Raw genomic sequence first — 12,457 nt, 5'->3', positions numbered from 1 at the left:
TGGATCAGAAGTGGAGCAGCCCGGGCCGGCGCCATGGCTTAACAGGCTAATCCTCTGCCTTGCGGTGCCGGCACACCGGGTTCTAGTCCCGGTTGGGGTGCCGGATTCTATCCCAGTGGCCCCTCTTCCAGGCCAGCTCTCTGCTATGGCCCGGGAAGGCAGTGGAGGATGGCCCAAATCCTTGGGCCCTGCACCCGCATGGGAGACCAGGAGAAGCACCTGGCTCCTGGCTTCGGATCAGCGAGATGCGCCGGCCGCAGCGGCCATTGGAGGGTGAACCAACGGCAAAAGGAAGACCTTTCTCTCTGTCTCTCTCTCTCTCACTATCCACTCTGCCTGTCAAAAAAAAAAAAAAGAAGTGGAGCAGCCCGAACTCGAACCAGTGCCCATATGGGATGCCAGCCAGCACTGCAGGTGGTGGCTTTACCCGCTACGCCACAGCACCGGCCCCTGGTGACGTATTCTGTTCCGTGAGAGGACATGGGAAATTGGAATATTCCTCCTGGAGCGGTTTCTAGTATGTCATACTGATATCAGTGCATCTCTAGTGGACAGGCTGATGGTCCTGTTTTTACTCCCTGGGTCTGGGAAATTCAGACTTTGATATCTAGCAAGTCCCTCCATTATCCACATTCATTTTTGGAAAATGTGCTATTATGCTGTATTTACTTAGCACTTCACATTGGCAAAATTCTATGCCCGTGTTATAGGCTACAAAAAATCCACTTACTTGTTACTCTTTTTAGAATGGCAGACAGAGATACCAGAAGGTCTAAGAACTGTGTAGGACTGAAAGAAAGCTACTTGCAAATTGTGTTTTAAATTTTTCATAATCTTTTTGGAAACTTGCAGAAGATAAATAAGTCAACCAGTAGATAAGAAGTTAAGGTTTCTTTGCCTTTCCTCCTAGAAAATGAATAACTCTGAATCTAGAAAGGGACCCAAGGAGGTTATCAACATACAATTTGCTTGATCCTGGCGAGTTTAACTACAGAGGAGGCACCTGGGAGTTTTTCGGGTGAGGTAACAGTGCTTAGATCTTATCCCAGTGGTGGTTATACAGCTGCTCACATCTGTCAACTTACAGACACAAACTGACAAGATCTGAGAGCAGCGTTGTGGAGCAGCAGGTTTTGCTGCTGCCTGTGATGCAGGCATCCCATAGAAGAGCGCCGATTCAAGTCCCGGCTGTTCCACTTCCAGTCCAGCTCCCTGCTAATGCACTTGGGAAAGCAATTAAAGATGGTCCAAGTACTTGGACCCCTGTCACCCACGTGAGAGACACGGATAGAGTTCCTGGCTTTGGCCCAAGCCAGCCCCAGCTGTTGTAGCCATTTGGGAGTGAACCAGCAAATATAAGATTTGACCCCTCTCTCTCTCAACTCACTGTCACTCTTAGTTCTGAAACGAACAGTTCTTTTTGTTTTGAACTTGTGTTTATTTGAAAGAGAGGGATCTTCCATCAGCTGACTCACTTCCCCAAATGCCCACAACAGCTGGGCCTGGGTCCGGCCAAAGCCAGAAGCTGGGAACTCAGTCAGGACCTCCCAGATGAGTGGCAGAGACCCTAGCGCCTGAGCTGCCGCCCAGGATGCACCACAGCAGGAGGCTGACCTGGAAGCAGAACCCAAGCACTCTGACATGGGATAGGGGTGTCCCAAGCAGCGCCTTAGCCCCCGTGCCAAGTGGAAACCCTCTAAATCTAACTTCTTAGAGCAGAATTTCCAGTAGGCTGAAGAAGAAAGCAATTAACATTTTAGAATGAGAAAAGAGGCGACAGTGATTTAACCTTATTCTGGTTTAAAGAGACAGCTTCCTGCTCTGGTTGTAGTTCAAGGATGCCCTCAACCTTCTTTGATAATTGCAGACTTCTTCCTTCATTAATGAGATTCCCAGTCCACACTGCAGGCTTTGGAGCTGGCGTATTTTCTTCTTGGCATTCGTCCCTCCCTCCCTTTACTCTGGCCCCCTCTGCTATCTCTACCCAGCTGAGGTTCCCATCTGTAAAGCCTGTTGCCACAGGATACAGAACTCTCTAGGGAGGAGCGGAGCTGTGTGTGCCTGCTGGGTTGGTGGCTCTCATAATCTGATAAACATTGTGGAAAGCTTGCTCATTCGCGTGGAAGAGCAGTGTTGCAGCTAAATGGTGGAGCCGCTGGGGCTCCAGGCTGCAGCATCTGTACCTGCATTAGGCCTGCTCAGCCTGGAGCATTTCCATTTGTGCTAATAAAAGAGCTGGTGAGCATTGCCACTCGTGCCATTCAGCAATGGCAAAACCTTTTTTTGAACCCCATGAAAGAAAAGATGAAATGGGCCACAAGCAGGAAATCCCGTGTGACTTCTACACACAGTAGAGGGCCTCTGTGTAGTCTTAGGGACTCTGGTGTTGTCCTTTTCGCCCTCACGACGTTTCATCTGACCTCTCTTGCCCTCTGAGAAAGCTGACACAGCCGAGACTTTTGCAGCCTGGGGTTCTGCCCTTCTTCCTTCTGGTGACCCCCGCCTTGAAGGGGCAGCAGTACAGACAGTGCCCCTAAGAGTTCGAAGTGTGGCCTGATTTTTAAGGACAGAGAAGCTTCTTGGTTCCTGCCGTGGGCTTGGCCTTGATTGGGCTTCCTGAGCAAGCTGTGTCTTCACCTCAGCCAGCCACAGGACAGAGATCTCTTCAACAGCAGGACGCCACCTCTCTGTTTCCTATTGCTCAGGCCAGCTTACTCCAACCCAGAAGCTCGGAGTAGCTTTTGCCTTCGTGAGCACAACATCACTGGGGTTCTTAGGGTCGTGTTTGTTTGTATTTTCCACACTCGCGCGGTTTGCCTCTCTTGGCAGCCTGCTGGCCTAGGCAATAATAAAGCTTCTGTTGAGGTGAGCAAACAGCTGATGGCGTGGGGCACAGAGGGGACTCCTACAGTGGCCATCTGTAATCTGCCAGGCTGGTGGTCAGAGCAGGCGAGAACAAAAGCCAGTCTGTTTGCAGGCAAGATTGGAAAATCAATGTGTTAGTTGTGTTCCTCTCGCTTTGCCTTTCTCCTGGCTGAAAGGGAGGACGCTCGGCCAGCAGTCTGCAGAATCATCCCTGGCAAGTACCATTCTAGAGACTCACCTGACAGCCGTGTTACAGCTGGTGGGTCTAAGAGGGTCTGAGATAGCCCAGTCTATCCATCTTGTTGCTTAACAAGTCATGGGTGGGGGATTCTTATACCCTCCATCCAGACGTGGGCCCTGCTGGCCCAGTGTTTTGGCATGTTTCTATTCCAGTTATCTACTCACATAAGTTGTGTGCTAATTTCTCTTTTTATCACTGATGGGGGCTTAGAAAGGAGATCGTTTGTTGTCTGGCTGGGAAATGCAGGAATTGCTCTTTGGAGCGTATTTCATGATGTATGTGTGAACATTTTGCTCTTATTCCTAAATTGATTCAGTGTTGTCAGTTAGATGAAAATGTCCTAAACAGCATATGTATCTGGTTTCTTAGGCCTCAGAGCGCAGAGATCTTATGGGATGGTGTATCGGATCCATTCTGGCCAGGGAATGGGCTTATTAAAGGCTTCTGTGAGTCTCTTGACAGAGCTCTCCCGGGTCTGCTGTGCAGGGCAGGCAGCAGCAGCTGTGCAGCTCTGGGAGCGCGTGAGAAGGAAAGGCTTTCCTGTTTTGCCATGTGTTGAAACTGGCCTTAGACAGTTAGCAAATGGCTTTCAACATTTTAATTTGAGCTTTGAAGGTCTACAGCTAGGTTCTCACTATCAATCTTTGTTCTTCAAAGCCTAAAAATGATCTTCTGGTCATGAATAAGAGAAAAGGTGTTTGACTAGAGATGGGTATGTGTATCACGTAAAGTCCAGCAACACAAATTAAAAAGCTGTGACTTCAGTGGTCACTGGGGAGATTCTAAACTCAGCAAATTAGATTTTAAGAGGTTTCGATTTGATCTTGGGTAAAAGAGGGACTCGACATTTTTTTATTTTGTTTTAAAGGAAAAGTAGACTAAACCTAACCACCACTACCACCAAAAAAAAAAAAAAAACCTTTAACGCATAGAAGGCCCATTCGCCTTTAGCGCTGACCCTGCCTCACCTTGTATTATTGTTGAATATGTTTGCATTCTTTATGTCATGAGACTGTAAAAACCACAACCAGAGCATCTGCAATTCCTCACATGTCCCATAGACATGAACAAGGTGACCAGAACATAGCAGCATTTAATCATGTGTTGGTTGGAGCTCCTTTATTTGCTGAAAGCTGACTGTGGGCCAGTAATTGTGCCAGGCACTGAGAAGTCAGCTGCTTCCCTTGCTTCAAACCCGAGTGGCTGACCGCATCACCTTCATGAAAGCAAGCCCCCTGGCTGTGTCCTTAGTATTTTCCTTTAAAAATAGAAGTAACTTTTTATTCTCCATTATACTGTAAATCTTAGTTTTTTCAGGGTAACAAAGAGAGGATATGAAGTAGCTCAACCCTTTGATAGGAAAACACGAAACACTGAAAGGAATAAGGGCTGAGTATCCCTAATCCAAAAATCCAAAATGCTCTGCACACCATGATAGCACAAGTGGAAAATTCCACACTGACCGCATGTGATGGGCACACTAAAAAGACTATAAAGTCACTGTCATGCTGTATGTGTAGGGCGCATGTAATGAATTTCATGTTCAGACTTGGATCTCATTCCAAAGATACCTCATGGTATATGTGCACTTATTCTAGAATCTAACAAAAATTGAAATATGAAGTTCTTCTTGTCCCAAACATTTCAGACAAAAGGTACCTAACCTTTATTGTGTCATTTCTGTGCACAAGGGCCAAATGTACTGCACCATTCTCTGGTCAGATCATCCTGAACTTAATTGGGCAGTTTTCGATTTTTCTGATTTTTAAAGAGGCTAATTCTATAAGGAAAAATAAAATGAAAGAGACATTTTCCAGTCAAACCTAAGCTATTCAGAAGAATGGAGAGGGCTAGATGACCCTAAATCCATAAAACATCCTCAGATTTTTTTTTTTTTGCCTGATCTCTCACCAGAGCATTAATAGATAGCCTAAATTAAATACTATTTCTCACTTCCTCTCCTTTTTTCAGCTTTCTCTTTGGCAGAGAACCTATTCAGAAGGAAATTAACCCAGGAGCAGATGGCAGGAGACAGCAGGTGGCAGATTGAATAAGCAGTCTCTGAACAACAGTCGTGTTAGCCTGTGTCCTTAACTCCAGTACCGCAGAGTCCCTCAGCATTGAGTTCTCATCTCAGCTCTTTTTTAGAGAAGAGTTTGATTTGTGGGTCCCTCCCAGAGATTGTCCTGCTTCCCTGGATGGTTAAAGAAAGAGTGAGCACTTTGCCTGACATCCTGATCAAGACAGTTAAAAAGTGGTGTCACAAAAAAACCTCTTCACCACCCTGTCTCCACTCTAATGTAGTCTAATGTAGTTTTGTCTTTTTTTTTTTTTTTTTTTTTTTTTAGTTTGTTACAAACATATATTTGAAAGGCAGAGTGACAGGGCTAGGGGAAGGGTGCCATATCTTTATCTACTGGCTCATTCCTCAAATGTCCACAGCTGTGGGATTTGGGCCAGGCCAAAGGCAAGAGCTCCACCTGGGTCTCCTATGTGAATGGCAGGGACCCAAGTCCCTGAGCTATTATCTGCCACCACTCAGGGTGTGCATTAGCAAGACTGGGTTGGAAGTGGTGGCAGGACTCAACACTGAGCACTCGGATCTGGGATGCAGGTGTTCCAAGCATCACCTGTGCCTCAGTGTCCCTCCTAACTTAGCCTTTGGTCATGGGCCCCAAGGAATGAGAAGCAACTTCCACCCCAGGTGTTCCCACCAGGTGTGAACTCAAGGCAGGAGCAGCATGTGGAATTCCTGCCAAAAGACAAGGTTTTGTGGGAACCATGTTACTGCGTGTACCTCGTCATGAGCAGCTTAGGGATTTTCTGACTATGTGCAGAGCTACAGGCAGACAAAGGAGGGGGACTGAACCGCAAGAATGGAACTCTGCAGGAAGCAGGGGTATTGTGAACATGGGGAGTGGAATTACTAGATTTTGTTCCTCCCTTACTGTTTTTCTTTTTTGTTTTCTTCATTTCAATGAAAAGTGTTCCAGTTTCTCCTAGGTGGCACAAGACATACTGACATTACTTAAGCTGATTTCTCTCTAGATTGCTCTGCTATTTTGTTTCTCATCATCTGTTTTGTTTTGAATTTCCAAAGCACCAGCTTTAGCTTTATGTCTCTCTGGTAGTGAACTAGAAATTTGTATAACATTGTGGCTTTTTTCCCCAAATCAGTTCTCTTAAGTTTCTCATTAAAGCAAAATGTGGAAATAGGGGGTGTCAAATGAGGAATGACATTTTAAAATATATATATATATATATATATATATATTTTTTTTTTTTTTTTTTTTGCTTTTCTGCCTTCTCATTCTCATTTCAGACTTTATGACTTTTGGTCACAATGACTGATGGAAAATGTGTTTTAACACTACTGTTGCAGAATTAATGCTGTTTTCTCTCTCCTTGTGCTTTATTTAGATTTCGACACAGCCCCAACTGCTGGTACCTGCGAGACTGGACAATCCACACCTGGATCAGGCAGTGTCTAAAGTATGGTGCGGAAGACAAAGCCTTACACACTGTTCTAAACAAGGTGAATAGCTTCTCATCACCTAGAGCTGGTTTTCTGGGTGTAGGTGATGGGGTGTTTGTACCTATTACAGTATAGCAAAGAGTGATGCCAGAAACATCTCTAAAATGGGGCTGGGAATTATGTAATGAACAAATTTAAGAACTCCGCTAGCTGGTGCTTTTCCAAGCACAGGGACTCAGCAAAAAGGACAGATCAAAGCAAGAATGCAGCCAGGAGAGTTCTGCACTCCTGGTTGTTTCATTCTTGATCCCTAAGCCTTGAATTCCTTTGATGAAATTTGGGGGGCGGGGGGAAGCCTGATCATTTTTGCTGAGATGGGATCTCCAGAGCACTCAGGTTGCATACACACTTTTTTTAAAAAAAAAATATTATTTATTTATTTATTTGAAAGTCAGAGTCACACAGAGAGAGGAGAGGCAAAGAGAGAGAGAGAGAGAGTCTCCAATCCACTGGTTCACTCCCCAGTTGGCCACAATGGCCGGAGCTGTGTGGATCCTAAGCCAGGAGCCAGGAGCTTCTTCCAGGTCTCCCATGTGGGTACAGGGGCCCAAGGACTTGGGCCATCTTCTACTACATTCCCAGGCCATAACAGAGAGCTGGATTGGAAGTGGAGCAGCTGAAACTCCAACTGGTGCCCATATGGGATGCCAGCACCGCAGGCAGCAGCTTAACCTGCTAGGCCATAGCGCCGGCCCCTGTGCATACACACTTTTTAAAAGACAGTAATGCTGGGTCAGTCATCCTGTGTCCCTGAAGTCCCTGTGATTCAGATCATTCTGAATTTGTACTCCTCAGGGCAAATAAGTAGAAAATAAGCAAACATTTGGAATGTTACTAATGTGAATCTCAACCTGTACACCATTTGTGGTCAGAAAACTTTTTAAACTGTTTTTATGAAAATGTGTTGTTTCTGTAGTGTCATTGGACCTTGAAAATAAGAACTCAAAGGGAATATTGATTTTTGTTTTGAGGCCCCCTCTGTGCAGAATAATTTCCATTCCCGAGACTTGGACTCAGCTCATCCCAGCATTGATTGCATTCCATTTGTGTTGAGATATTGGTGTGGTACTAGATAAAAAATGAGCAATACCCTATCCCAACCCTCAGATGGCTTATAATTTAATAAGGTAGAGAGATCAGCAGACTCACTGTTGAATCTAATATTGGGCAAACAGAGGAATGCCAGTAAAAATACCTAGGAAATCAGAATGAGGAAATCTAATTGTGGGGAAAGAATTAGGAGACATGAAGTCCCCTTAAGCTGGTCCCCAGAAGATGCGTGCTTGTGCCTGGAGATGGGGCAGGGCGAACAATAGTCTGTTACCTTTTTACTGGGAGCCTAAGGTACATTAAGGGAGGTACTGAGCCAGGGTGGGAGTGAGAGACTGAGCTGGACCCTCCAGGCAAGGGGATGGCCGTGAATCTCAAGAGCAGGACATGGAAAGCTCCAGGTTACGAATGTGTTGTTAAATCCTGCTACCTTCTATTCAGAATATAAGGGCGCAGATTATGCTCAAGGAAGGTTCCTAGGAAAACAGAACTAGAAAGGTCTAGAAGAAGAGAACAAAGTGTGTCTCATTTCTGAAACTCCTCAGGTCTTTTCATGGAAAACACAGCAGTAGTCAGAAGTCCTTGGCCGTGTGTCCCTTACGGGTTCCACCAGTTACCCATAACTTAAGGCAAATAATCTTCTCCTTCTAGAGCTTCGATTTTTGAACTCTGAGTCAAGTGTATTGTACTAATAAATCAGCGATTTTCAGCCCTAGCTGTCCGTTAGAGTCACAAAGTTTTTCAAAATTACAGCTGCTGGGCCGGCGCCGTGGCTCACTTGGCTAATCCTCCGCCTGCGGCACCGGCACCCCAGGGTTCTAGTCCCAGTTGGGGCACTGGATTCTGTCCCGGTTGCTCCTCTTCCAGTCCAGCTCTCTGCTGTGGCCCGGGAAGGCAGTGGAGGATGGCCCAAATCCTTGGGCCCTGCACCCGCATGGGAGACCAGGAGGAAGCACCTGGCTCCTGGCTTCAGATCGGCGCAGCGCCAGCCGTAGCGGCCATTTGGAGAGTGAACCAACAGAAGGAAGACCTTCCTCTCTCTCTCTCTCTCTCTCTCTCTCTCCCTATCTAACTCTGCCTGTCAAAAAAAAAAAAAAAAAGCTGCTTGCTTCCCCCAAATTCTAATTTATTTGATGTGCCTGGGGCCAGGCACTCTTTGGGGTTTGTTTTGTTTTTTGTTTTGTTTTTAGTCAATCTTGTTTTTTAGATTGGTTTAGGGTCATAGCAAAATTGAACAATGAGGGCCCAGCATTGTGGCGTAGCAGGTAAAGCATCTGCCCACAATGCCAACATTCCATATGGGCACTGGTTTTAGACCTGGCTGCTCCACTTATGATCCAGCTCCCTGCTTAATGGCCTGGGAAAAGCAGCAGAAGATGGCTCGAGAATGTGGGCCCCTGCTGTCCATGTGGGAGACCTGGAAGAAGTTCCTGGCTCCTGGTTTTGCATCAGCGCAGCTCCAGCTGTTATGGCCATCTGGGGAGTAAACCAGCAGATGGAAGATCGATCTCTCTCTCTCTCTCTCTCTCTCTCTTTCTCCCTCTCCGAAACTCTTTGAAATAAATAAAATTTTTTTAAAAAAATCAAACAATAAATACAATAGCCATTTCCTGTATACTCCCGACCCCTACACATACACGTCTTCCCTGTAATCAGCATCCCTTTCCAGAGTGGTATCTTTGTTACAGTTGTTGAAAAGCCCATAGTTTCATTCTTGGTGTTGAACATTCTATTGGACAAATATGTTATGACTGGGGCCAGCATGTGGCACAAATGTTTAAGATACCGCCTATGACACCAGCATCACGTATCAGAGCACCATTTCAGGTACTGGCTGCTGCTGCACTTCCGATCCAGCTCCCTGCTAATGCTCCTGGGAAGGCAGCAGAAGATGGCCCAAGTTATTGCGCTCTTGTCATCCACGTGGCAGACCTGAATGGAGTTAAAGTCTCCTGACTTCAGCATGAGCAGCCCCAGCTGTTGCAGCAATTTGAGGAGTGAACCACTGGAGGGAGGATCATTCTCTCTGTCACTCTGCCTTTCAAATAAAATCTTTTTTTAAAAAATGTATAATTACTTGTAGCCACCATAATATATCAGAAGGATAGTTTGCTCTAAAAACCGTCTGTGCCCTGCCTATTCATCCCTCATTGATATTCTTTTTTTTTTTAAGTTTTATTTTATTTCTTTGTTTATTTATTCAAAAGAGTGACAAGAGAGGGAGGGAGGGGGAGACAGAGAAATCTTTCAACTGCTTGTTTACTCTGCAAATGCCCCCAAGAGCCAGACTGTGTGGGCCAGGCTGAAGCCAGGAGCCAGTCCTTGGGTCCCTGCACCCATGTGGGAGTCCTGGAAGAAGTTCCTGTCTCCAGGCTTTGGATCGGCTCAGCTCCAGCCATTGGCGGCCATTTGGGGAGTAAACCTGCAGATGGAAGACCTCTCTCTCTCTCTCCAACTCTGCCTTTTGAATAAATAAATAAATCTTAAAACAAACAAAAAAAAGAATTCAACTATTAAAAAAAAAAAGGCCAGGCCAAGGACCAGAAACTATTAAATCAACCAGTTGGGGGTGAGGAGGCCTTTGTGTGTGTGGTTTTTTTTTTAAAGCTATGATAGGTGTCAGAATTGAGCTTCATTTTTCACATACTGGTTGCATTATAGCAGACAACCACTCACAATGTTCTCACCCTGGCCAACAGTTCCAGTTACCCGACAAGCTTCTGTTCCACTATCATAGATGCTGTAAGACGATAGGCAGAGATTCTAAAGCTAGTGGTCAAAAGTTTTCTCCTGAATAATTCAGAGGCTATGTTACAGACTGAACTAAAATGGATCTGCTCCCTTTTATTTTCATTTCATTACAGGTTCAATATGGAATTTTTCCAGATAACTTTACATTCAATTTATTGATAGATTCTTTCATAAAGAAAGAAAATTTCAAAGGTAAGAAACCAAACCCAGATTTGGTTATTTACTGTAGGACTTGTGTTCCCAAAGGGAAGTGCAGGAATGTAGGCATTTTCCCCTTTTTTTCCTTCATGACATCTCTTCACATCACTCTTGTGGTCAGAAAAGTTTTGGTGAAGATGATCATTAGTGCAGAAAACTTGAGAATATTGTCTTTGTTGCTAGGACAGGAAATGTGAAAGCACGTAAATGATCGTGACGGAAAGGGTACTCATGCAGGCCGATCGCATTTCGCCTCCTAAACTGAGCAAAATGCAGAATATAAGTAAAGTATAAAGTAAATGCGATTTAGTTCTCATGCGTATTTTTGGTTTTGGCAGTAAATACTTGGCAGAACGGGTTTTAAAAAAAAAAATACTGGCTTTGTGGCTTTGTGTTCTTTTAAAGTTTTACCGGTTCATTTACTTAAAAGAAAACCTCTTGCAAGTCCTAGTTTTGCTGCTGGTCTACCAGATGACTTCCCGGTCTGCCTGTCTGTGTCAGTTTCTTCATTTGCAACATGAACATAGAAATCTTATCTACAGCCTCAGAACCATAACAACATATGCAAAACCAGCTGGTTAGGAACAGCTGCATATCCGTGCTAACTCTTATAATTGAGTATATGCAAAAACTGAGTAGCTCAGGAACATTTGTTGTGCTTGTGATATGTGCAGGTGATGGGATTTGTGCTATATTTTAATCCCGTGTTCCCACTCTCTGCTTTAACAATAACTAAGGGAAGGCAAGTGTTTGAACTTGATTCTCTTGGCTCCTTTTTATCCTGTAGAATATCAGGGGAAAATCTGAACTGCTCGAGGCCTGCTCTGCTGTGACCAGCCTTCCCGCGGAAGCAGACCTCTTACGTTGCATGTTGCACTCATCAACGATGAGCGTTTTCCTTGTCCTTGTAGGACTTTCAAACCGGATCCTATTGTCCTTTTCATAGCCATTGGTTTCTGTCTTCGGGTCCCTGAGATTTAGAATCTCCTCTAGCATGTGTTCCCTCCTCTGCCTCAACAGACAGGAGGTACCGGAGCAGAGAATGGGCCGGTTAGCGCAGCCTTTCCGCTCTGTTTGTCAGGATGACCTTGAACATTGGCATACTTCCTTTCTGTGCCGGAGCTCTTCTAGCCGAGGAACATGGTGCCTTAAATTTGCTTCATAGTTTCTGAGACATTTTCGCATGTTGGACTATCCAAAAATCTTTCGAAGCAGATGGGACAAATACCATTATGAAGATGATGCCAGGAGCCAAGAGAAACAAAGTGGCTTCTCCAGTGTCCCCGAGCTCATGGGTGCAGTAGCACTAGATTTAGCCTGTTTGGAGCTGTATCGTAGACACTGCAGGCATGGGGAGGACCTGGTTAATGGAAGGAGGGTCAGAGCCTGTGTTTGTTATTTCCTAATTCTGCTTATGTTTCTACCACACCCCGCTTTTTTAAGAGTGTGTAATTTGCTGATGTTACCTCCAGCTGATCGCCTCTCCTTTTTCCTTTCATCTCTTTGCCAGATGCTTTGTCTGTGGTTTTTGAGGTCATGTTGCAAGAAGCCTTTGATGCGCCATCCACGCAGCTTCTGTCCCTCTATGTTTTATACCACTGCCTGGCCAAGAAGACAGACCTCAGTGTAAGTGATCTGCCCCGCAGCAGGGCTGAGAGCTTTCGGAAGAACCAAGCAGTGGCTGCTCAGCGTGGAGCAGGTGGCCCTTGGAAACGTTGCCCTCAGAATCTGGAAAACAGAAGCCATTGTGTGGCTCCGTGGTGGCGCACCACTGTGCGTGTGTGCTCGATCTGTACATTTTAGCTACTGCATTCTAG

At 45.4% G+C, this 12,457-nt stretch overlaps 1 protein-coding gene across 1 annotated transcript in view; it reads left to right on the top strand.

Annotated features, from left to right (window-relative positions):
* Nucleotides 1-12,457, top strand: part of MRPS27 (mitochondrial ribosomal protein S27) — a 96,274-nt gene that overhangs the window by 72,014 nt on the left and 11,803 nt on the right. The window contains exons 5-7 of the mRNA XM_062212226.1: nt 6,527-6,641; nt 10,556-10,634; nt 12,151-12,266. Of these exons, the coding sequence (XP_062068210.1) occupies nt 6,527-6,641; nt 10,556-10,634; nt 12,151-12,266 (310 nt within the window). The remainder of the gene's footprint in view (nt 1-6,526; nt 6,642-10,555; nt 10,635-12,150; nt 12,267-12,457) is intronic.

Source organism: Lepus europaeus, chromosome 15 (assembly GCF_033115175.1).
Source record: "Lepus europaeus isolate LE1 chromosome 15, mLepTim1.pri, whole genome shotgun sequence".
NCBI classification, from domain to species: Eukaryota; Metazoa; Chordata; class Mammalia; order Lagomorpha; family Leporidae; genus Lepus; species Lepus europaeus.
This window is presented reverse-complemented; position numbering and strand designations above follow the sequence as displayed.